Here is a 23,983-nt window from a genome sequence, read left to right on the forward strand (position 1 = left end):
TGTTTTAGTTAAACAGTGGCCAGAAGTTTCCAGGCGGAGACTGCAGGGGAGTGCTGAACCGAGTTGGAGTGTGTGACAGCAGATCTGGGCAAGGACAGTGTTGGAAGGGAAGTTGGAAGAAGGCCCCTTGTGGCCAGAGGCCTGGCAGGAAGTGGGGAGGGAAGAAAGGGGGGCTGGATGAGGTGGGAGGTTTGGCGGGTTGGTTTGTTTTCACTAACACACACCAGGACATCATTCCTTTCAGGAATTTTGTTGTTCATGTGCTCATTTGTTACTCCCAACAAATGAGTGTGTTCTGTATGGCACACACGGTTCTAGGTGCTGGGGATAAAGCAGCTCACTGACAGACCACAACCCCCCCCCCCTCCCGCCCTCGTCACAGAGAGACTGAGGAGTGAACTAAATGAGCTCTATCGCGTTTTATTTTTTATTTTTTTTTCTAAATATATTTTATTGATATTTTACAGAGAGGAAGGGAGAGGGATAGAGTTAGAAACATCGATGAGAGAGAAACATCGATCAGCTGCCTCCCGCACACCTCCCACTGGGGATGTGCCCGCAACCAAGGTACGTGCCCCCGACCGGAACCGAACCCGGGACCCCTCAGTCCGCAGGCCGACGCTCTATCCACTGAGCCAAACCGGTTTCGGCAAGCTCTATCGTGTTTTAGGTGGTGATAGGTCCGATGGAGGAAACTGCAGTAGAAGGGGGGTTGAGGCCTGCTGTCTGGGCGGGGTTGCAGTTGTAAACAGTGTGGCCCAGGCAGGCGGGTGTTTCTCCCCGCTGGCTAATGTCTACAGTGTCTCAGAAATGCCAGACCCTGTTTCTTTCACCTCAAGCTGGATTTTTTTGTCTTACGTAATGTTTACCTTCCGGTGGCTTTTGACACTTGACATTTGGATAACGATCAAAGGCCAGAGAGCAGGTCTCCTGGATAGCCTAAGGAAACCGCTCCGGGCACCGGCCTGTGGTGGCAGTGGGTCTGGCAGGCTCAGGAAAGAGCCAGGTGGCCACTGGTGGCCAGAGGGAGAAAGGAGCCCTGGAGATGGGGTCGGGGTCGGGGTCAGGGTAAGGGCAGGCGGGTGGGGCTCACGACCTGGTTCAGCTTGCAAGCTGGGTCAGGACCTGGTTGACATTGGATGTTTTTTGAGCAGTTGAGTGATCTGATTTATTTTTTGGTTTATTTTTTTAACTTTAGCAGTTTTTTAAATCTCTGTTGTTGAGAGTATTACATAGGTCCCCTTTTTCTCCCATTGACCTCTCCCCTCTCCACCCCTCCACTAGGCCCTCACCACCCTATCGTCTGTGTCTGTGGGTTATGCATATACGCATATGAGTTCATTGGTTGATCTCTCCCCCGCACCCTCCCCTGCCTTCCCTGTGAGGCTTGACAGCACATATACTAAAACTGGAACGATACAGAGAAGATTAGCATGGCCCCTGTGCAACAATGACAACTTTAGCAGTGTTTTAATATTGAGGCATAATTTACAAACAGTAAAATCCATCTTTTTCTAATTGTAAAATTCTTATGAGCTTTGATAAATGCAAATAGTTGTATATGACCTATGGTTTTAGCAGGAAGCGCTGGCTCTTATCTTGAGAATAGATCAAAGGGGCTGGGGTGGGGGATGGTAGAAACTAGGAGACCAGTTAGGAAGCGTCTCCCTGTTTATAGTGGTAAAATGTACATTGACCAGAAGTGGCACCTTAACCATTTTTAGGTGTATAACTCAGTGACATTAAGTACAGGTAGTGCTTATTTCCAGAGCTTTGTCATCCATCCCTACCTGAAACTGTCTCTCCATTAAACAACAACTGTTCACTCTCCCTCCCCTCCAGTCCCTGGTAGCCTCTTTTCTACTTTCTGTCTCTAATCATTGGCCTATTGTAGGAACCTCGTATAATTGGAATCCTTTTGTGTCTGGCTCATTTCACTTGAATTTTCAAGATTTCATTCATGTTGTAGCATATGTCAGAGTTACATGCCTTTTATGACGGGGTAATACTCCATTGTGTGCATGTTCCCATTCCTCGGTTGATGAACACTTGGGGGTTTCCCCTTGGCTGTTGTGAATAATGCCACCGTGAACACTGGTGTGCGAGTATCCGTGTAAGCCCCTGCTTTTAGTTATTCTGGGTAATGTTTTAGGAGTGGAATTGCCAGATTACCCAGTACTTCTTTTTAGCTTTTTGAGCTAAATGTAGTTCAAACTGTTTCACAAAGCGACTGCACCCTTTTACATTCCCAACAACAATGGGTGAGGATTCCCGATTCCCCTACATCCTCACCAGCATTTATCACTTTTATGATAGCCATCCTAGTGCATATTAAATGTTATCATTGTGGGGTTTTATTATTATTTATTTTAATCCTCATTGGGGGGGTGTTAAATGTTTTTATTGATTTTAGAGAGAGGAAGGAGAGAAAGAAACATTGGTCGATGCCTCACTCATGGGAATCGAACCCACAACCTTTTGGTGTGACAGGTGCTGCTCCAACAAACTGAGCGACCTGGCCAGGGCTCACTGTGGTTTTGAGATGCATTTCCTAGTCATTAGTCATTAGTCGGACATCTGTTTGTGTGCTCATTGGTCATTTGTATCTTCTTTGGAGCAATGTCTATTTAGATCCTATGCACATTTTTTTAATTAGTGATGGCTCAAGGATATATATCTTTCTTGATTTGAGAGAGAGAGAGAAGCATTTATTGGTTGCTTCCTGTACACACCCCGATGGGGGATCGAACCTGCAACCTAGGTATGTGCCCTGACCCAAAATCAAACCTGCAACCTGGTGTCAGGACAGTGCTCCAGCCAACTGAGCCACCCAGCCAGGGCATTTGCCCGTTTTGTGCTGGGGCTTTTTTTCTCAGTTGTTAGATAGCCTAGATTCAGGGCCCTTGGATATATAGTGTGCAAATATTGTTCACCATTCTTTGGGTGTGTTTTTTCTTGATAGTGCCCTAGCAACGTTAAGTTTTTAGTTTTGATGAAATTGAGGTGTGGCTTATTTTACGGTTTTAGCTCTTGCGCTTAGTCCTTGATCCATTTCGAATTAATTGTCCTCAGCGGTGTGTTGTGTTCGCTTGCTCTTGGATCACGGTGCATCGACTTAGCTGGTTTGTTAGCTGGCTGCACTGAACTGCGTTTCTGGGCAGGGCTGCCACACGGCCCAGTGTGCAGGGGACTTAGGGCACTCACGAGAGGCATAGATTTTCACAAGCAAATAGAACAGTGATTATACTCGGCCTGTTTCTGTACGATTTAATATACCATCGTGTCATAACTGAATTGGGGGTGGAAAAAATGTTCCAAAATTGGATGAACTTGCTGCTTCCGTTTTTTGTTTCTAGTTTCATTTTTGCTTTTCTCTGCGTTCGCATGGAAGATTTTCATTTCCCTTGTGGTTCTCCTGAGCCCAAACCACTTCTCTGCCCAAGTCGGCTGTGTCTGCTCAGGGACCTCAGTCCCAGCGGCCTCACTCACACAGTCCTTTTCTCTGCTGGAGACTCGCAGAGGTGAGGGAGCGCTGCAGCTGTGTACCCGATTGTTGGAATATCTCGGGGAGCAGGCAGGTGTTTCTTCAGAGACACCGTTCGTAGCTTTTGTCTTCAGTGGAAGAACAAAGGAGTTTCGTTGCATTGAAAATAACTCCGTTATCTCCTCTCTGTCAGTCTGAAAAGGTGGTGCGGGAAGGTCCTGTGATTCCAGCAGAGACTCTCAGGTGCTTGTGAGAGTGTTCATTTTTCCTGCGAGGCATGCGCTTTTTTTGTCTTTCCTCTTCCAAGTTAAATTTTTATTTATTTATTTTTATCGATTTGAGAGAGAGAGAGAGAGATAAAAACATTGATTTGTTGTTCGATTTATTTTTGCATTCGTTAATTGATTCTTGTATGTGCCCTGACTGAGGATCAAACCCGCAACCTTGACATATCGGGGCGATGCTCTTGCCAACCCGGCCAGTGCCTCCAAGGTGATTTTTTGATGGCAAGATATTAATCCTCCTAACTTTGGGGAGGTATCTGAAAAGTCAGACCAGATCCTATAGCTACGACCACTGCACGTACCAATCAAAGTCGCTCAGGACTGAGAACAGATAATTTGATTTAAAAAATTGCTCCCAAGAGCCACCAATAGAGCTTTCATCTGTGATTGCATTCAACTGCGGATTTTTTTCTCCCATGCTAACTCTTAAATAGTTGTTGAAATAACAGTTTTCTACGTATCGTGTTCAGGGCTAGCAAAAGATGATGAGAGCTCTTTCTGCAAATCCTGGGTGCACTTTTCCTCCTGTAGCAAAGGTGCGGGTTGGACCTGGAGCAGTGGCACATGCAGCTCTCTGTGTGCCGGCCTGGTGAGCACTGGGCTCTCGGGTGCTTCTGTGAGAAACTGAGCCCTCTCTTAGAGTAACTCCTTCGAGCCACTGCAGATCCACAGATCCCGTGCAGTCCACAGATCCCGTGCAGTCCACAGATCCCGTGCAGTCCACAGATCCCGTGCAGATCCACAGATCCCGTGCAGTCCACAGATCCCGTGCAGTCCACAGATCCCGTGCAGGCCACAGATCCCGTGCAGTCCACAGATCCCATGCAGGCCACAGATCCCGTGCAGGCCACAGATCCCGTGCAGGCCACAGATCCCGTGCAGTCCACAGATCCCGTGCAGGCCACAGATCCCGTGCAGGCCACAGATCCCGTACAGGCCACAGATCCCGTACAGGCCACAGATCCCGTACAGGCCACAGATCCCGTACAGGCCACAGATCCCGTACAGGCCACAGATCCCGTACGGTCCACAGATCCCGTACAGGCCACAGATCCCGTGCAGGCCACAGATCCCGTGCAGGCCACAGATCCCGTGCAGGCCACAGATCCCGTACAGGCCACAGATCCCGTGCAGGCCACAGATCCCGTACAGTCCACAGATCCCATGCAGTCCACAGATCCCGTACAGGCCACAGATCCCATACAGTCCACAGATCCCGTACAGGCCACAGATCCCGTACAGGCCACAGATCCCGTGCAGTCCACAGATCCCGTACAGGCCACAGATCCCGTGCAGTCCACAGATCCCATGCAGTCCACAGATCCCATACAGGCCACAGATCCCGTACAGTCCACAGATCCCATGCAGTCCACAGATCCCATACAGGCCACAGATCCCGTACAGGCCACAGATCCCGTAAAGTCCACAGATCCCGTACAGGCCACAGATCCCATACAGTCCACAGATCCCGTGCAGGCCACAGATCCCGTGCAGTCCACAGATCCCACGCAGTCCACAGATCCCATGCAGGCCACAGATCCCGTACAGTCCACAGATCCCATGCAGGCCACAGATCCCATACAGGCCACAGATCCCATGCAGGCCACAGATCCCATACAGTCCACAGATCCCGTACAGGCCACAGATCCCGTACGGTCCACAGATCCCCTGCATGTGTTCTCAGGCTTGGAAACTAGCAGGAGTTGCCCACATGGTCTGCAGCTGGGGCCGGAGTGGTGGGTGGGTGGAGAGAGCGTACACTCCAGGTAAGAAAAAGACCTACTTCTGACTAGTTAGAACTTTTTTTAGGATTGCAGGAAGAAAATAAGTGTTAAGTGTACTGCTTCAACTTTCATGTTAAAGACCCAGATTTCATTTAAAGAGTCATTCTTCAATCTGAAAAATGTCAAATGCCTTTGCTTAGGGTCCAGACATCTATACTGTGATATGAAAGAATTGATATTATTTGCTGGACTGGAGGTTGCCTCAAGGGTGAATGTCATTTCCCCAGTCATGCCTTTCCCTTGAGTGTTTGCTTATGTTTTTCAGTTCTCCGGTGTCACACTCCACAGCCAAAACTCCTCACCCAGTGCTGACTCCGGGGGCTGCGAATAACCAAGCCAAGCAGGTAAGTCGCTGGTTTTCCTTGTTCACAGCCACGCAGGGTAACTGAGGCAATCCTGTTAGGAGTCCTCCCTTTGTTTTACATGAACCGTAAGTCCTTGCCCCGCAGTTTATCCAGTCTTGACGTAGCAGGCTGGTCAGGACCCGACATCTCATAGGCCACTTGCCAGGCTGCATCTAGCAATCGTGGGTCATAGTTTAATGCTTTACATTTATATGGAGCATTTGGATTTGCAGTTACTTTCATTTAACATTACCTTAGTTAACCCACGCAACGGCCGTGTGCACGAGACAGGGGAGGGCTTTAGATATGCTTCACTAATGGAGAGGCCGAGGCTCACGTGACGAACGCAGGCGCCCACCGCTAGGAAATGGTGAGCCAGAGCTGGGGCCCAAGCCTTCCCACTTCTTCCCGTCATGCTTTTCTCGTTATGCCTGTCAGGGTTCGTGTCTGTAGGAGAGGTTCTCTTGCTCTCTCCTGCACGCTGGCTTTCCGAGCTCGCCTATTCTGTGATGTTTGTTATGTCTGCTTCCAGGCTTTTGCCTGGTAAACATTGTCCCTTAAAAAATAGGTTATGTTGTCAGCAGTTAAATAATAGAAGATGGCTGAAAGGTAGGTCAGGCTGTGGCTGCAGCTTCCCCTGAGAAGCCGGGTGCTCTGCCCCTCATCTCTCTGAGGCGGTGGTATTAGGTTGTAACGTTAGAGATTGAACACCAGAACTTGCTGACTGTGAGTTCTCAGGCATGGCTCTCTGTTCCTTCTTTGCTGTGACTAAAATGACATTTAAGCATTTAGCATTTGGTCCCTCTTCTGGAAGGTTCCACGTTCACCTTGGAGGACACAGGGCGCAGGGCATCACTCGTAACAAACAAGAGTAAAGAAACGTTGCCTGGAGGTGGATACCAGTCAAAACAGCTTTGCTTTTTCACTTCATTATAAATGTTTTGAGAACTAGACCCCATTTAACTCATTTACTGCTTCTTTCACTCGTCTACCAACTATTCCAGTGTCTTCTATGTGCCAGCACTGTGCTGGGCACTGAGAAGGTACCCGCAGACACGGGCATGGCCCTGCGTCCTGGTCACTTGCAGAATGAATATTCCGTGCTCTGATATGATCTCACATGTGGCAGACAATTAAAATATTGACTTACCTTGGAACTAAAAAAAAAACGTTAAACTAAATAAATGGGTTTATGCTTGTTTATTATAAACTGTGTTATCATTTTACATGTTCCTTTATCCCAAAGGATGATTAGCAGTTTCACACGTACGTTTTGCCTGTGTTCTCTTGTAGGGATCGCTAATGAATTCCCTAAAGCTGTCTGGGCCCACATCAGCCTCCGGTCAATTGTCATCCGGTGATAAAGCTTCAGGTCAGTTTGCATCTTTGTTTTAGTTAAAATAAAGGTGAAAGAACTGCTCCAGCTTAGGTAACTGTTCTGGATCACAAAGACAGTCAGCATAGGAGGCCAAGTACAGAGACACCCGAAAGGCCTTGGCTGGTGAAGAATCTCCAGGACATTAGTGGCGCTTCCACACTGCTCACGTCTGACATTGGACAGCAGTAGGCGAAACTTTCCTGGAAAAGTTTTTCTTAAAAAGGGGCCATAGCATTGTCTTCACCTGCTTATGGATGATCAGTTCAGAGAGGAGTGGATTGGAACATTGGGCTCAGTTTCTTCTAAAAGGAATAAAAAACTCTTAGTTCACAATGACAATTCAAAAGCCAGTTAAAGAAAAGTAAAATGAACTCTTACAGTGAGAGTTCAAAGTAGATGTAATGTCAATACTAAAAGATGTTTTGACTTCGTGTACTTTCAACACTCACTCAAGCATAATTATTTACTAAAATTAGTGTTACCGTAGTTCTTGGACCAGGCATCCACTTCCCCAGGGAAACTTGAGGCAGAGTATGCTTTTGTGTTTACTGAACTTCAATACGGGGTCTTCCTCAGCCCCCCTTTCGTTGCCTGCTTTTCTGTCGCCCACCTGCTGTGGCCTGTGTGACTTCTGCTCCGGAGATCTTGTGCCGCCCGCAGTCCGGCGTTGTCACCACGTTCAACTCGGGCCTTGCTTTTGATCCATGGTTTTCAGTGCGTCTTCAGGCTGATTCTGGTAGAGATGCTGAGCTTCACACGCCAGCAGACTGCTTTCTAGTCCCCTCAGTCATACACCCACCCAACTGTCTCTGTCATCATGCTTTCTGTGGATATTGGGTTTATCTTCACTAACCAGGAAAACCATTGTCGTGTAACCAAAGTTGTATTCTAGAATGGGGATTAAGGCAGGGCCACAGTTGGTACAGTCTGCCTCATGTGAGAGGAAGGTGTGCAGCGCGTCTTGACCAGGATCTAAAGCCTCACGTTAGAGGAGAATTTTAGTAGAATTGTCAGAGACTTTGGAATCAAATTAAGAAATTTCTTTCTATTTCTGTCTAATATCTTAGAAAAATATTTTGAAAGATCATTTATCCTAACTTCTTTCAAGAACTTCATGGAGGGCTTTTTTACTCCTCCAGTGAAGAGTGAAGGGACTCGAAGGGCCCTTGCTTCGTCAAGTCTTACGCAGTTCGCCTGACTAGCAAAGGGGCTTTGGAGAGGGGTCACCGAGTGGTGACTGTGAGATACTCTTTCATTGCTAGGTGTTTGCTTCTGCATCTACTTGCTGGATAATCAAACGAATAGGGCTTTTTTGGGGGAGGGGAAGGGGGCCCCTAAGAAATACTATTTAAGAATTTGCCAAAAATTTCCTTTAAAAAAAAAAAAATCTGAAACCTCAGTAGAATAGTTCTCTTTATATATAGTAAAAGGCTAATATGCAAATCGACCTAATGGCAGAACGACCGGTCGCTATGACACGCACTGACCACCAGAGGGCAGATGCTCAATGCAGGGGGAGCGCCGCTCAGCCAGAAGCTGGGCTCCCGGCTGGCAAGCGCAGCTGCGATGGCGGGAGCCTCTCCTGCCTCTGTGGCAGCGCTGAGGATGTCCAACTGCTGGCTCTCAGTCGGACATCCCCCGAGGGCTCCCAGGCTGTGAGATGGCGCAGGCCAGGCTAGTCTATTGGAGATAGATGGTGTGGCGAGTGAGAGCTGCCCGCTAAGCTCCACATTCCAGAGATGGCAACCCTCAACGATGCGATATGTATCTCCTGAGGTTACTTCATTGTTGGTTTTTTAAACAAAATTAGGCATACCCTGTCTGCATTCATCAGTGGCCATTTCTCCCCTTCACGCCTCCCCCACCCCCCACCCCCACAGTCAGCATCCTGGGCATGTTCGCAGAGCTGCCGCAGCTCTCCTGCCGCCGTGGTCTCCAGCTCTGCTGGTGGTTAGGTTCTTCCTGGGTTTCTGGTTCTGAGCAGCGCTGCACTGCGTGTCCTTGTCCAGCACATTGTCTTGTATTGTGATACTTACCCCGTGTCACTCAGGAAGGGTTCATTTGTATGGTTTGGTTTGGGCTTTTTTAAATGTGCTTTTCTCCGTCCCTTCCCCCTTTGGAAGTAGAATAATTGGGGAAGACTGAAGATAATACCCCAACTGCTAATAAGTAGTTGCAGGGAGAGTGAATGCGGGGAGGATGCCGGATTGCATTAACTTTCTGCGCTTCCCTGTATTACAGCCACTTATTACCGCCATAATTCTAAAAAAGGAAGCTGTGATTTGTTAAATGCAAAGATACTGCCATGGAAAACACAGAAACGGGGGGAACACAGTAACCTGCAGTCACTCCTCAGAGACATTCAGTTGCTCTCACCCATTTCCTTCGGATTTCTCCCTCCAGTATGTATTACTTTCCAGGAATCATCAAGCTACTTTTAAAGCTTTACACCTTGCCAAAACCGGTTTGGCTCAGTGGATAGAGCGTCGGCCTGCGGACTGAAGGGTCCCAGGTTCGATTCCAGTCAAGGGCATGTACCTTGGTTGCGGGCACATCCCCAGTGGGAGGTGTGCAGGAGGCAGCTGATCGATGTTTCTCTCTCATCGATGTTTCTAGCTCTCTATCCCTCTCCCTTCCTCTCTGTGAAATATCAATAAAATATATTTAAAAACAAAAAGCTTTACACCTTAACTGCACTAGAATTACTGTGATCTCTGTCCTGGGAAGGAGACTGTGGCGGTCTTGGTTTGGCATTAACGTGGCAGAGCCAAAGGGCAAGGTCAGACCTTGCGTGTGACTCAGGCCCATGCGCCCCCCTGGTTGTACGGGATGCGCGTTGGCCTGCAGGCCTGGGGCCCGCTCTTCGCACCACACAGCCGGCGCTGCAAGGATTACGCACTGGAGCCATGTTTCTAACCGGGAGTACACACTGGAGCCATGTTTCTAACCGGGATTACACACTGGAGCCATGTTTCTAACCGGGATTACACACTGGAGCCATGTTTCTAACCGGGATTACACACTGGAGCCATGTTTCTAACTGGGATTACACACTGGAGCCATGTTTCTAACTGGGATTACACACTGGAGCCATGTTTCTAACCAGGATTACACACTGGAGCCATGTTTCTAACCGGGATTACACACTGGAGCCATGTTTCTAACTGGGATTACACACTGGAGCCATGTTTCTAACCGGGATTACACACTGGAGCCATGTTTCTAACTGGGATTACACACTGGAGCCATGTTTCTAACCGGGATTACACACTGGAGCCATGTTTCTAACCGGGATTACACACTGGAGCCATGTTTCTAACTGGGATTACACACTGGAGCCATGTTTCTAACTGGCTTTTGTCACGTTCTTATTTTTTTCTCTGATTTCAGGGCCAGCGGCAACCAAGACAGAAACCGCTGTGACTTCTACTCCATCTTCTGTGGGGCAGTTCAGCAAGCCTTTCTCATTCTCTTCATCAGGGTCAGTACTAAACTTGTGTTTTGTGGGAAGTCACTTACTAGATAGCTTCCCCAAATCTCACTGTCAGGAAGATGCTTATCAAATGTACGTGAGCCCAGACTGCTTATCACTGCAGTAATGCATCTGATGATATTAGCTTCATGTCCTGATAGGAGTCTATTTCCCCTTTCGATTCAAGTTCATACATGTGTTATTACAGGATGAGCCTCCTTTTCTTTGGGTGGTGGGTCTAGGCCACCTTCCAGGGTTGGCCTAGTCCAGGGGTGGGCAAACTTTTTGACTCGAGGGCCACAATGGGTTCTTAAACTGGACCGGAGGGCCGGAACAAAAGCATGGATGGAGTGTTTGTGTGAACTAATATAAATTCAAAGTAAAGGAGAGGAAGGGAGAGCAAGAGAACCCTCCGCTCTTTCGGCTCCACGGGCCGGATAGAACAGCCGAATGGGCCGGATCCGGCTCGCGGGCCGTAGTTTGCCCACGGCTGGCCCTAGTCTATCATGCTGAGCTGTTTTCATTCTGGCACCATTTGGGGACTAGATTGACGCTGGGATTGGCTTTACTGATCTGAGAGGTCAACGTGCTAAACTTCTGAGAGGCGGCAAGGACCTCAGCCTGGGGCAGGGCGCTCACACTGAAGCCCTGGAGACTGCCAAGCATCCTTCCCCCACGGAGGGGGGTAGACTGGGCGGCTGAGATGAGCCCTGCCGCTCTTACTTTCTCTTCACGGCGAATCATGTTTTACACCTCCCAGTGGGAGCTGGGAGCGGATTTTAAAAAGCAGGTTGGTGCCAGGAGCTAGTGCACCTTCTAAACGCCAATTCTTCACCTTTACCTCGTGAACTGATACTCTCCTTCCCATTTTAAAATAAGCTGAAAAGATTGGGTCAGTGGCTTATCTCTTTATATAAAATTTCTTCAAGGTTGAGACAGAGAAAAAGGGTTTTTCTTAAATATGATACAAGGTTTAACACAACATTTTCAGGGGTCCTCAAACTTTTTAAACGGGGCCAGTTCACTGTCCCTCAGACTGTTGGAGGGCCAGACTGTAGTTTAAAAAAAAAACTATGAACAAATTCCTATGCGCACTGCGGGCCCAGGACGCGTTGGCTGCTAAGCAGGACAGGCAGCGGCACCCGGTGGGCCGGATCAATGTCCTTGGCGGGCCGCATGTGGCCTGCGGGCCGTAGTTTGAGGGCGCCTGATGATGGTCTTTGTCCATTAGGCAAAGGCCATGATGGGCAAAAAAAAATCTAAATTCTTACATTGTTTACTACATTTGATATGCTTGGTCCCTTATATTTTAATATTTTTTAATATACTTTTATTGCTTTCAGAGAGGGAGAGAGAGAGAGAAATATCACCGATGAGAATCATTGATCGGCTGCCTCCTGCACACCCCACCCTGATGATTGAGCCTGCAACCCAGGCATGTGCGCTGACCTGGAATCAAACTGTGACTTCCTGGTTCATGGGTCAGTGCTCAACCACTGAGCCACACTGGCCGGGAGGTCCCTTGTATTTTAAAACTAGACTGATTTAAAGTTGCTATTTGAGCTTTTATCTCAATGAATAGTCTGTTCTGGCTCACTCTTGGACTGACTTTTCTTTGGCGATGGTGTCTTTACTCCCAGTGCAGAGAAGTACAGAAAGAGAGAGGGCATGAAAGGGGTCAGAAAAGTTTCTGAACCGAGTTCCCCCGCCCAGGCCCAAGGGTTGTGTCAGAACCACAGAGACAGTGGCTTCTATGTCAGGCTCCCCATGGTGTCCCCTAGTAACGCGGCACTGTCCTGACACACTCTGATATCGGGGTGGGTTATGAGAGGTTCTCCCTAGCCAGCCTGTCTTGTCTCCTTCACCAGGCGGCCCGCTGCTCTCGCCACCATTCCCCGTGCACGTTCCTATGCGTTTCCACTCCTCCATTGTCTTCCGTTGTCGAACCTCCGCCTGGGGAAGCCCAGCCATCCCTCCGGGCTTCCCGACTGCTGCTCCCTCTGCCTCCCCCACAGATTGCCCCTCCCCGCTTAGGTCGTGGGGTGGCTCACTGCTCCGCAGATACGGGCTTTTCCTCGGTTGTGTGTCTGGGAGAGTGTAGGTTCCTGGAGAGAGAGTGTGTGAGTGCATTACAAAACGTACGACTGAAGGGGGATGTGCCTTGGGCTGTTCCTTGCTAACCTCTCTTCTCCCATCCCCAGGACTGGCTTCAATTTTGGGATAATCACGCCGACACCGTCTTCCACTTTCGCTGCCACACAAGGTACCGTCTCTGCCGCACAGCATGACCTTTGTGTTCCCCCCGAGCACGGGCAGGGGTTCTGACAGATGTGTTGACCTTTTGCGTCTCCATCTCTTTCTCATTCGGCCAGTCTTCTGAGTCCTGCCTAGAGCATTTGCAGTGAGTGTGGTGTTATAAGAGCCGGCTGGTCCTTAGCTAGCTCTGCCCCGGATGTTCCCGAGGGAAGCACACGTGGGAAAGTAAGGGGAGACGCCTTCTTATTTCCCTTTTGGGAGAACGTGTTAATTTCTTGTATTCTAGATATGGTGTGTTTGTTGTGACTTAATGGTCATGAAAAGAATAGTTGTGCTTTTCACCCCAGTGAGATGGCTCAGACAGAGGGATCCGTTCTGTCCTCCCCACTCCAGGAGGCTGCTGTCGGGACCAGCCGTCCCTGACTGCATCGAGGGGGAGAGACTGGCTTAGAAATAGTCAGCGGAGATGCGCCGGGTCATATTCTGCTAAATCCAACTCATCTCCTAATTTCTTTGTCTCACTAGGGGCAACACCCCCTGCTAAAGAGGCCAGCCAGCCGGACACTTTCCCGTTCGGTGGGGGAGGCAAACCTTTATCTGAGGCCACCCCCGAAAGCTCGTCTCCCTCCACAATGACAGCAGCGCCCCCCACCGCCGGTGCTCCCGCAGGGGAGTCGGCTCCGCCGGGCAGCCGGCCTGCGGCCCCTCCTGGAATTGCTCTCTCCTCCCCTCCCAGCAAGGTGGAAGCTGCGCCGTCTAAGGCGGGGGAGCTCCTCTTTCCAAGCTCTCTGGCTGGCGAGACTCTGGGGAGTTTCTCCGGACTGCGGGTCGGCCAAGCAGATGACTCCGCAAAGCCAGCCAGTAAGGCCCCCTCCACCGGCCTGAGTGGCGCACAGCCAGCCAAGACTTCCCTCGTCTCCTCGGGGTTTAACTTTGGTGGCCCTCCCGCGCTGGGGAAGCCCGCGGAGCCTCCCTTGACCTCCTCTGTGACCGTCACCACGGTGGCACCAGCAGCCAGCACCAGCACCAGCAGTGCCTCCACTGGTGTCTTTGGCAGCCTGCCCCTCGCCAGCGCAGGGGCCTCGGGGGTCCTCGGTTTTGGCGGGATGTCTCTGAGTGGCGGCAAGACTGGCTTTTCATTTGGAAGTCAGCCCACGAGTGGTACAGCGCCCCCATCTGCCCCACCCCCGGCCACCACTGCCACGCCCCTTCCCACATCGTTCTCCACCTTGTCGTTCGGTGGCCTCCTCAGTTCAGCAGCTGCTCCCACCCTACCTGTGCCCCCTGCGAAGAGCACAGAGGAGGCGACGTCCCCATCTTTGTCCGAGAAGCCAGGCACCAGTGAGGCCTCAGCATCAGCAGCCTCGCTTCTGGGGCCTCAGCCGTCAGCGCCGCTTCCCCAGGCCCCTCTGCAAACCCCCGAGCCCGTGAAGAAGGAGCCTGCTCCTGCCCAGCCCACAGGCAGCAGCGCAGACGCCGCGGCACCGAGTTCCAGTCTCCCAGCACCTTCTGCCGAGGCCACGGCAGCAGCCACCGGGGTCCCTGACGTCAAGACGGAACCAGCTTCTCCTCCCTCCCTCTCAGCGCCTGGGCAGCCGGCTGTCACCGCAGCTCCAACCCCGAGTGCAGGCCCTGTGACCGCAGAAGCACCGAGTGCCCCCCCCACCGCCAGTGCTGCTTCCAGCGCTGCTCCAAGCCCCGCTGCGGACTCGGTGGCCTTTGGCACTGTCACCTCTGGTTCCTCTGTCTTCACTCAGCCACCTGCTGCCAGTTCTAGCTCCGCTTTCAGCCAGCTCCCCGGCAGCACGGCCTCCACCCCCTCGGCCACCCCCGTGTTTGGGCAGGCGGCAGCCAGCACCGCGCCGAGCCTATTTGGGCAGCAGACGGGCAGCACAGCCAGCACGGCCACCGCCACGCCGCCGGCCAGCAGCTCGGGGTTCGGCAGCCCAGCTTTTGGCACCTCGGCCACGGGGGTCTTCGGGCAGACGGCCTTCGGGCAGGCCCCGGCCTTCGGGCAGTCGACAAGCAGCCCCGCGAGCAGCTTCTCCTTCAGCCAGCCTGGCTTCAGCTCCGGGTCCGCCTTTGGGCAGTCCGCGTCCTCCCCTTCCACGTCCACCAGCGGGAACGTCTTCGGCGCCTCTTCGAGCGCCAGCAGCTCCATCTCTTTCTCATTCGGCCAGTCTTCTGCCAACACCGGCACGGGGGTGTTCGGCCAGAGCAGCCCGCCTGCGTTTGGGCAGAGCCCGGGCTTCGGACAAGGAAGCTCTGTGTTTGGTGGCACCTCGGCCACCACCACGACAGCATCATCCTCTGGGTTCAGCTTCTGTCAGGCGTCAGGTAAGAATTGATGGAAGGTTTTTATCTTATTCTCCTCTGCAGTATTTGAAACCTTTGCAGCAAACCCGCACTACCTTTGTAATTAAAGGGAAAATGAAAAAAACTGAGGTCCAGAAGGGAGTGAGGGTGCTGGGGTCTGGGGAACGCCTTTGGCCGAATCACTGTCGGTCCAGTTCTGCTTCTCAGGAAGTTCTCCCCTATCCCAGCCACCAGGGTGCCAATTTCATGGTTATAAAAAAAAAAAAAGCTTGCCGAAACCGGTTTGGCTCAGTGGATAGAGCATCAGCCTGCAGACTGAAGGGTCCCAGGTTCGATTCTGGTCAAGGGCATGTACCTTGGTTGCGGGCACGTCCCCAGTAGTGGGTGTGCAGGAGGCAGCTGATTGATGTTTCTCTCTCATCGATGTTTCTAACTCTCTATCCCTCTCCCTTCCTCTCTGTAAAAAATCAATAAAATATATTAAAAAAAAAAACAAAAAACTTAAGGTTAGCAAGTAATGAGTGACTCGGAAATAGGAAATATTTAAGTCAGAAGGTACTCTGGAGGTCATTATGCCCAAACTGTCAGGCCGGGCGGACCGAACCCTGCGGTGAGTGCTTGCAGAACCCGCACTGCCCCGCTCCTCCCAGGCCACGCCCTGCCAGCCCCTCTGCTTCCCCCACACCGTCTCCCTGCAGAGGGCAGATACCGACATTTGAAAAGTTTGCTTTTTTCTATTTTCAGTGTTGTAATATTTTTTTTAAAATCCCAAATCTTAAAATATTTAAAAGTAAAACATAATCCTCCCTATTGCTTATCTAATTTTAGCAGCTCCTTTTACTTCTAAAAGTTAGTAATAGGCGGACCAATTTGAAAATCTTTTCCTAAGCCTCTCTCTTAGTTATCTTATGAAAGGCATTTCTTCCTCGAGTAGGCTCTGGGGGAAACAAGGATTGTTGATTTCTTGGTAGGCAGGAACTGCTACCTCATTCCTTTGGTGATAATTTATTTGAAAATGGTTCATAGTTTTTCAGAAAGGAGATCTTTCCTTTCTTCAGCAAATGTCTGTTCATCTCCCACTGCATTTGGCTGCAAGGACACAGTGGGAAAGACAGTTTTAAAACCCACTTGATGGCCTGTGAAGAGGCCAGGTGGCCGATGGGAGTGATGGGAAATGTGATCACGTGGCCTAGAGGATGGGCAGGGAAGAGGCCCTGTGAGTCTCGGAGGGAGTCGGTGTTACACCATCTCCAGTGCATCCTTCGTTCAGTTAACACTTGAGAGTCCCTCATGCACACGTGTGATCAGACTACCTCATCATGATCACAAGCCTCTGAAGAAATCTTCTCTCACACAATAGCTATGGATCAGTCCCTGGGCAGTCCCTCCACCCCCGGGCAGGAGTGGAGACTGCCTGAGCTCCCCGCCTCAACCAAGGATAGAAATGACAAGGGAACTCCTGCTTACAGGGTGCTTGTGATAACATACAGCACGGCCTGGTCTCCCCGGCCCTGCGCAGCCCAGCCCCTCAGCCATGCTGTGCCACGCCGAAGGAAGATAAACTGCCCTGCGTGAATCTGGTCTTTGAGGTTGGAGGAAACCAGGGAGTAGAAATGTTCATGACGTTCAGTCATTGGGAAGACTTGTTGGCAGTGAAGTCTAGGGAACAGCTGCTCTCAGTGTACCATCTTGGTGCCTACCCCCTGGGGTTCGGTAGGAGGCAGGATTCAGCCTTTGAGACTTTGGAATTTATTACACTATTATAAATACTATTATAAAGTGTTAGCAATGCAAAAAGATCCTTATTTACAAACTAGAGGCCCAATGCATGAAGATTCGTGCAAGAATGGGCCTTCCTTCCCCTGGCTGCCGGCACCGCCTTCACTCTAGCTGGAGCCGCCTTTTCACTCCAGACTGGAGCCGCCTTCCCGCCTTCCCATGCTGCCCAGAGGCCCTGAGCAGCTGGGGTGGTGCGGAACGCCCCCAGCCGCTTGGTGCCTGCGTATGCAAATCACCCTGCTGTTTTTGTTGTGTTAATTTGCATACTCACTCCTGATTCGCTGGTGGGCGTTGCAAAGGTACAGTCAATTTGCATCTTACTCTTTTATTAGTGTAGATCATTTTCTTCAATTCCTAGATAGGAAGCCAGATTTTATTTATGGGCTGATTCATTGTTGGTTATCTTAGCATACCAAAAAGCCATTCTAAAAAAAAACAAAACTCCACTTTGATGTTGTAAAAGACTTCCAATTTAAACTTTTGTTCTTTTTATTTTATAGGTTTTGGGTCCAGTAATGCTGGTTCTTTGTTTGGTCAGGCAGCCAATACTAGTGGGACAGTGTTTGGCCAGGTAAGTATGTATGTTCGCCTCTGTCATGTCAGCTCCACCCACCCCACCCTCCTTCCTGCATGTACTATAGTCAGTTTGTGTTGCCCACCTAACCCAGGAAGCAGCCTGTGTGCTTCTCAAGCCCCGCCTTCTTAGCTCACTTAGGGACACGGAAGTCTCAGCCTCTAATTCGAGAGAATCACTACAGTTTTCATCCCTCTTTGAAAGCACATTGCCTAATTTCCATCTGTCTTCCGCCTGTTCTGTTAGGCCAGGGGTTGGCACACGAGGGCCACGGATTAAATCTGCTCCTTGGCCTTGATTTTTGTTTTTGTGTGTGTATTTTTTAAGGTCATTGACCTAAGAACAGTTGTTACCTTTCCAAATGGTTACTTAAACAAAAAGAAGAAAAGTATGCTTCTGGTGACTAAGCTATTTCAGTTTGTCCAGCTAGTGGTTATCTGTGCTGGGCGTGGCGGTAGCGCTTTATACCGTTGACTCCTGTAATCTCTAGTACTTCTGAAGGCACAGGCTGCTCCTGGCCTCGGTGACAGGTGAGGACACTGGGGACCCAGCGAGGCTACTGCTTCAGACCACGTACCCGCAGCAGGAGGCCTTCCGAGGAAAGGCACTCGGACCTCTTGGCAATGACCGACTTTCTGAAGGGGTTGTATTGTCCATCGTTCATCAGGTGGCAGGCACATTCTTTGTATTTGTACATCTTCAGTAAGAGATTTTCTGTATCGTCTTCTTCCTTTGAAGACGGAGTCCTTGCTCTAGTCAGGGATCCTTGGCAGAGAGAAGTGAAACCTCTCAGCTCCGGTTTCTGGTGAGGGCGCTTCGAGCATTCCGTTCACGCTCCCACGGAAAACAGCTACAATGCTAGGTGAAACGTAAACACCACCGTTCTTAAAGCACTGAGAAGCCGACAGGGTGTTTTGCCACGTTAAAAGGAAAAGGGAACCTCTGGCAGTGAGTGGAGCACAGAACCCAGTTTTGCCCTGAGAGCATTTACTACTAGAATTTGAATTTCCTATTTTAATAACTGGGAAGGGCAGAGGAGCAGAAATCACTAACCAAGCGCTGCACTAAGTAAGAGATCCGCCCCACAGTGAGCTGGGACTCAGATTCCCCGGCCTCAGCGTGCGGTGGCCTGGCGTGGTCCTGGGAGGGGTGTCTGCAGGTGCACGGTAAAGCAGCAGACACTGAAGAAGAATAACTTTACTCTCGGCCTCAAATCATTAAATTTTTTTTCTTTTAACTTAGGAAAACTGATTTCTTTTAAATCATTAAATTTATTAAAGCACAGTTGACATACAGTATTACATTAGTTTCAGGTACAGTTACAAGGTAGTGATTTGGCGTTTGTCTGTCTTACAATGTGCTCACCACACTGAGTCTAGAAACCAGCTGTTACCACATAAACTTGTCACACTGTTATTGGTTATATTCTCCTCATATCAGATAACTTCTAAGGACACTGATTTCCAGGCCTAAATTAGTCATAAAGGGAAACAAGTAATTATGATCAAGAATAAACGTCAGACATACATTTCCAAAGACTTCCTAGACTGTAAAACAGCTGTGTTTTGCACATTTAAAAGAAATGAAAGACAAACTTGAAAGTACCAATAAAGAATAGGAAATTGCAAGAAGTGTCATAGCAGCTTTGAAAAAGAACCAAATGGAACTTGTAGAAAAATATAACAAGTAAAGTTTAATACCAACAGATTAGACCCAGGTGAAGAGAACAGGCATATACTAGACCAGGCGTCAGCAAACTTCTGTGAGGAGCCAGGTAGTAAACATTTAGACTTGGAGGGCATGATATGTTCCCGTGAAGCTTCACTTACAAAAACACAGCAGATTGGATTTGGCCTGTGGACTATATATAGTTGGCTGACCCTTGAACTAGAAGGTAGGTCAGATTAAGTTATCTGGTCTGCTTCATGAAGAACAAAGAAAAATGGAAGATGCAAAAGAAAGTAAAAATCCTAAAAGCGGAAATCCAAAATACATTTAATCTGAAAGAAGAGAAAAAAAATGTGTGGTGATATTAGAAAAAGACAGAAATTTCCAAAACCAATAGAAAACAGCCACAGATTCAGAAGTCAGACAAATGCCAAGCAGAATGTATAAAAGAAAATTGATTCCAAGATCTATCATAGTTAAGCTACAGAATCATGGAAATAAAATGTTAAAAATACTCAGAGACAAAAAGACAGGTGACTTTCAAAGGAGTTGGACTGACAGCTCACTTCTCGGCCGTGACAAAGCCAGAGACAGCCTACCTGGCAAAAACTACCTTTAGAGGCTGTAATGGCATCAAAGCATTTTTGAGACAGAGACTGAGAGAATCTATGCCTGGAAGGCTTCAAGGAAATTCTAAAGAAAATTATTCAGGCAGAAGGAAAATTTGACCTCATTAAAATGACAGCTTTCTTAATTTTAGCATAAAACAAGCCATGGACCAGGAAAATTGTAGCATGTAGGACCAAAAGAATAATTGTATTCAGAACGTATAAACAATACAAATCAAAAAGAAAAGACAACTATAACCGCCACCAACATGGCTAAAATGGACGGGGCTGACAACACCCCGTGCTGGTGAAGGCAGAGACTGAGCAAGAGCACCCACGTGTTGCGAATATGGGCTAAATTCCCCTTTGAAAACAGCCTGCTAGTATCAGTCAGGGGTGGGCAAACTTTTTGACTCGAGGGCCACAATGGGTTCTTAAACTGGACCGGAGGGCCAGAACAAAAGCATGGATGGAGTGTTTGTGTGAACTAATATAAATTCAAAGTAAAGGAGCGGAGGGGAGAGCAAGAGAACCGGATAGAACAGCCAGATCCGGCCCGCGGGCCATAGTTTGCCCACGGCTGAACTAGATACACAAAATCCCTGTTGGACCAGCAAATCCACTGCTAGGGGTGGAGCCCACGGGAATGAGTACCTTTGTTCAGAGCATGTGGTCAGAGTGTTGATCGTGTATTCATAAAGAACAAATGGTAAGGATTTGACTTAAATGACATACTTAGGACAGGTTAAATAAAAAGTGGTCACTTAAAAATGACTACATACATGGAGAATTATTGTTTAGGAGTACAGAATTTCTGTTTGAAATGATGAAAAAGTTCTAGAAATGGATAGTGGTGATGGTTGCACAACAGTGATTGTACTTAATGCCAGTGAATTGTGCTCTTAAAGTGGTAAGTTTTATAATACCTGTGTTTACCACAATAAAAAATGAAGCTAGCCGAAACCGGTTTGGCTCAGTGGATAGAGCGTCGGCCTGCGGACTCAAGGGTCCCAGGTTCGATTCCGGTCAAGGGCATGTACTGTGGTTGCGGGCACATCCCCAGTGGGGGGTGTGCAGGAGGCAGCTGATCGATGTTTCTCTCTCATCGATGTTTCTAGCTCTCTATCCCTCTCCCTTCCTCTCTGTAAAATATCAATAAAAAATATATTTAAAAAAAAAAAAAAAAAATGAAGCTAAAAAACTATTTCCAAAACAGAAAAAGAATAGTAAATTCATAGAACCAAAAATTAGACTAGAGAGGACCGACGGGCAGGGGAGGAGAGGGTGGGGCGCTATTACTTAATGGTTACAGAATTTTGGTGTGGTGATGAGAAAATGTTGGAAATAAGTCATGGTGATGGTTGTACAGCATTGTGACTGTAATTAATACCACTGCGTTGTATATTTTAACATGGTTAAAATGGCAAGTTTTATGTTATATATATTTTTTGCCAAAACCATTGAATTACGTACTTTAAATCAGTGAGTTTTGAGGTATATGAGTTATATCCCAATAATTGTTTTGTTTTAAAGAAACAAATTGGGGTCTGAAAGACGTGCAGGGGAAACAGCAATTAGTTGAATGTAAAATCTCCCTGTCCACCCTCCCCCACTTTTGCTAAGAAAACGGAAGTCAGGGCAGGACTGAAAAAGGAAAGAACTTGCCCCACCCATGTGTAAAGAGCTATCAGTCAAAGATAAAAGACAGCTCGGATTTAAAAATAAGCAAATACTTGGACAGATACTTTACAAAAGAGGATATGGTAGCCCTACCCAGTTTGGCTCAGTGGATAGAGCATCGGTCTGTGGACTGAAAGGTCCCAGGTTCGATTCCGGTCAAGGGCATGTACCTTGGTTGTGGGCACATTCCCAGTGGGAGGTGTGCAGGAGGCAGCTGATCGATGTTTCTCTCTCATCTATGTTTCTAACTCACTCTCCCTCTCCCTTCCTCTCTGTAAAAAATCAATAAAATACATTTTTTTAAAAAAAGAGGATATGGGAGTGGCCCATAAGCACATGAACACTAGCTCAGCATTGTTAGTCATCAGAGAAATGCAAATTAAAACCACAGTGAGACACTCACACCCGCTAGAATTGTTGAAATTTAAGAACGAACTGTCGCATGTGGGAGAGCTCTAGAGCAGCTCGCTCTCCGAGTGCATTGCTGTGGGAGTGTGAAGCCGTGTGGTCACTCTGGAGAGTCATCGGCAGGTCCTTAAGTGAAATATACACTGATTTTATGGCTTAGCCATCCGGTCCTAGGTATTTACCCAAAAGCAAAGACAATACATGTTCACAAAAAGGCTTGTATGAGAATGTCCGTGGCAGCTTTGCTTATGAGGACGATCACGGCCCACACCCGGAGACAGCCCAGCTGTTCAGCCCCCGGAGGCAGTAAGCACTGCGTCCTCACAGTGGAGTGCTCAGCTGCAGAGCGGGAAGGACTGTGCGTGCAGCAGCGTGGGTGAACCTCAGGAGAACATGCTGATTCCAGCCAGGTCAGCTGGGCAAGAAAATGAAATGGCAGGCATCCAAATTGGAAAGGCAGCAGTAGAACTGTCTGCAGATAATGCGCTGGGAAAATCCTAAGGAATCCAGGGAAAAACTATTCGGACTAATAAATGGGCTCAGTGAGTTTGTAGGACACAAGATCAATATATAAAAATCAATTGTTTTCCATATACTTGCATAGGATCATCTAAAAATTAAGAAAATTCCATTTCTAATAGCATCAAAGATTAAAATACTTAAAAATTAACAAAAGAAGTGCAAAACCTATTCTGAATATTATAAAACGTTTAAAGGCATTCATGATGATCTAATGGAAGAACATCCCGTGATCATGGATCAGGAGAGTTAATGTTGTTACAGTGACAATGCTTAGCGAGTGGGTTATAGAACCACAGCTGACCAGATTAACCAGTCACCAGGAATTCCATGTAAGACAGACCCAGGTGCCTGTTTCAGAGAGGGAATCAGCCTTTATTTATTAACACTTTAATTTTGGGTTGCTTTAAAGACTAAGAAAAGAATAAGGCAGGGCAGCCAATCAGGAAAGACGATTTAGGAAATGCCTTCCTGAAGAATTCCCATGAATGTCTCTTACCTTTGTTTCTTCGAATTAGGATCACATCGTGTTCACGCAATGAGATTGGTTGATAGGTCTCGTAAGTCTCTTTCCCTTGGATGTTTCCTCATAATTCAGTGGTTGAACGAAGCAGCCTGTGTCCTGGAGTCAGTCCCCTGTGGTCTGGTAGCCGCTGCTTCCCCAAGCAGAGCCTCCAGCCTCCCCTGCTCCCCTGCCCTCTGCGGCGGCCTTGGAGTGGGGCTGGGTCTGGGCCCATGAGGTTCAGGCTGGGTTCTTTTTCTTTTCTTTTTCTTTTCCTTTTCCTTTTCCTTTTTCTTTTTCTTTTTCTCTTTTCTTCTCTTTTCTTTCATTTTGGCATTGTAAGGCTGGATGTTGAACACTAACTCCCTTCTTCATCATATAAAGGAATTGTTCGTTTTTCAGACATGATAATGGTATTGTGGTTATGGTTTATATTTTAGAGATTATGTAGGAAAACCAGTGGATGAAATGCTACCGGGTTTTCTTCATACTAATACAGGATGAGGGGAGGTAAAAGGAGTATAGGGAAAACTCAGTGGCTCTGAGTTAATTGTTGAAGCTGGGTGATGGGTATATAGAGTGTTCATTATACTCTTCTGTCTGGTTTTTGTGTATGTTTGAGAGTTTCCATAATTTAAAGTTTTAAAAGCAATTATTTTTAGCAATTAAAATCAATTCGATTCTCTCTAACCCAATTATGAGGGTGTAGTAACTGCCCATTCGCTCAAAACGCCGAGGGAATGAATGAGCGGGAAGAGTCCTTTATTCTCCTTATTTCGTGAGGGGGACTGCACCCCTTCACACTGCTTTGGAGGCCCCAGAAGGTTCTGAGACAAGCGGCCCAGTTCTAAATGCCCATCGCATTCTACATTATCAGCCAAGGGGGTCATCTCACACTTAGCTCTACTATTTTTTTATTTTATTGAT

General features: G+C 48.3%; 1 protein-coding gene across 5 annotated transcripts in view; it reads left to right on the forward strand.

Moving 5' to 3' along the window:
• The window catches only part of NUP214 (nucleoporin 214), an 81,213-nt gene that overhangs the window by 41,003 nt on the left and 16,227 nt on the right, over nucleotides 1-23,983 (forward strand). For all 5 annotated transcript variants that reach the window (XM_080670888.1, XM_080670891.1, XM_080670889.1 and 2 more), the window contains 6 exons: nucleotides 5,818-5,896; nucleotides 7,190-7,268; nucleotides 10,665-10,755; nucleotides 12,948-13,009; nucleotides 13,528-15,339; nucleotides 17,598-17,668. In XM_080670888.1, the coding sequence (XP_080527014.1) occupies nucleotides 5,818-5,896; nucleotides 7,190-7,268; nucleotides 10,665-10,755; nucleotides 12,948-13,009; nucleotides 13,528-15,339; nucleotides 17,598-17,668 (2,194 nt within the window). The remainder of the gene's footprint in view (nucleotides 1-5,817; nucleotides 5,897-7,189; nucleotides 7,269-10,664; nucleotides 10,756-12,947; nucleotides 13,010-13,527; nucleotides 15,340-17,597; nucleotides 17,669-23,983) is intronic.

This window comes from Plecotus auritus, assembly GCF_963455305.1.
Source record: "Plecotus auritus genome assembly, chromosome: 5".
NCBI classification, from domain to species: domain Eukaryota; kingdom Metazoa; phylum Chordata; class Mammalia; order Chiroptera; family Vespertilionidae; genus Plecotus; species Plecotus auritus.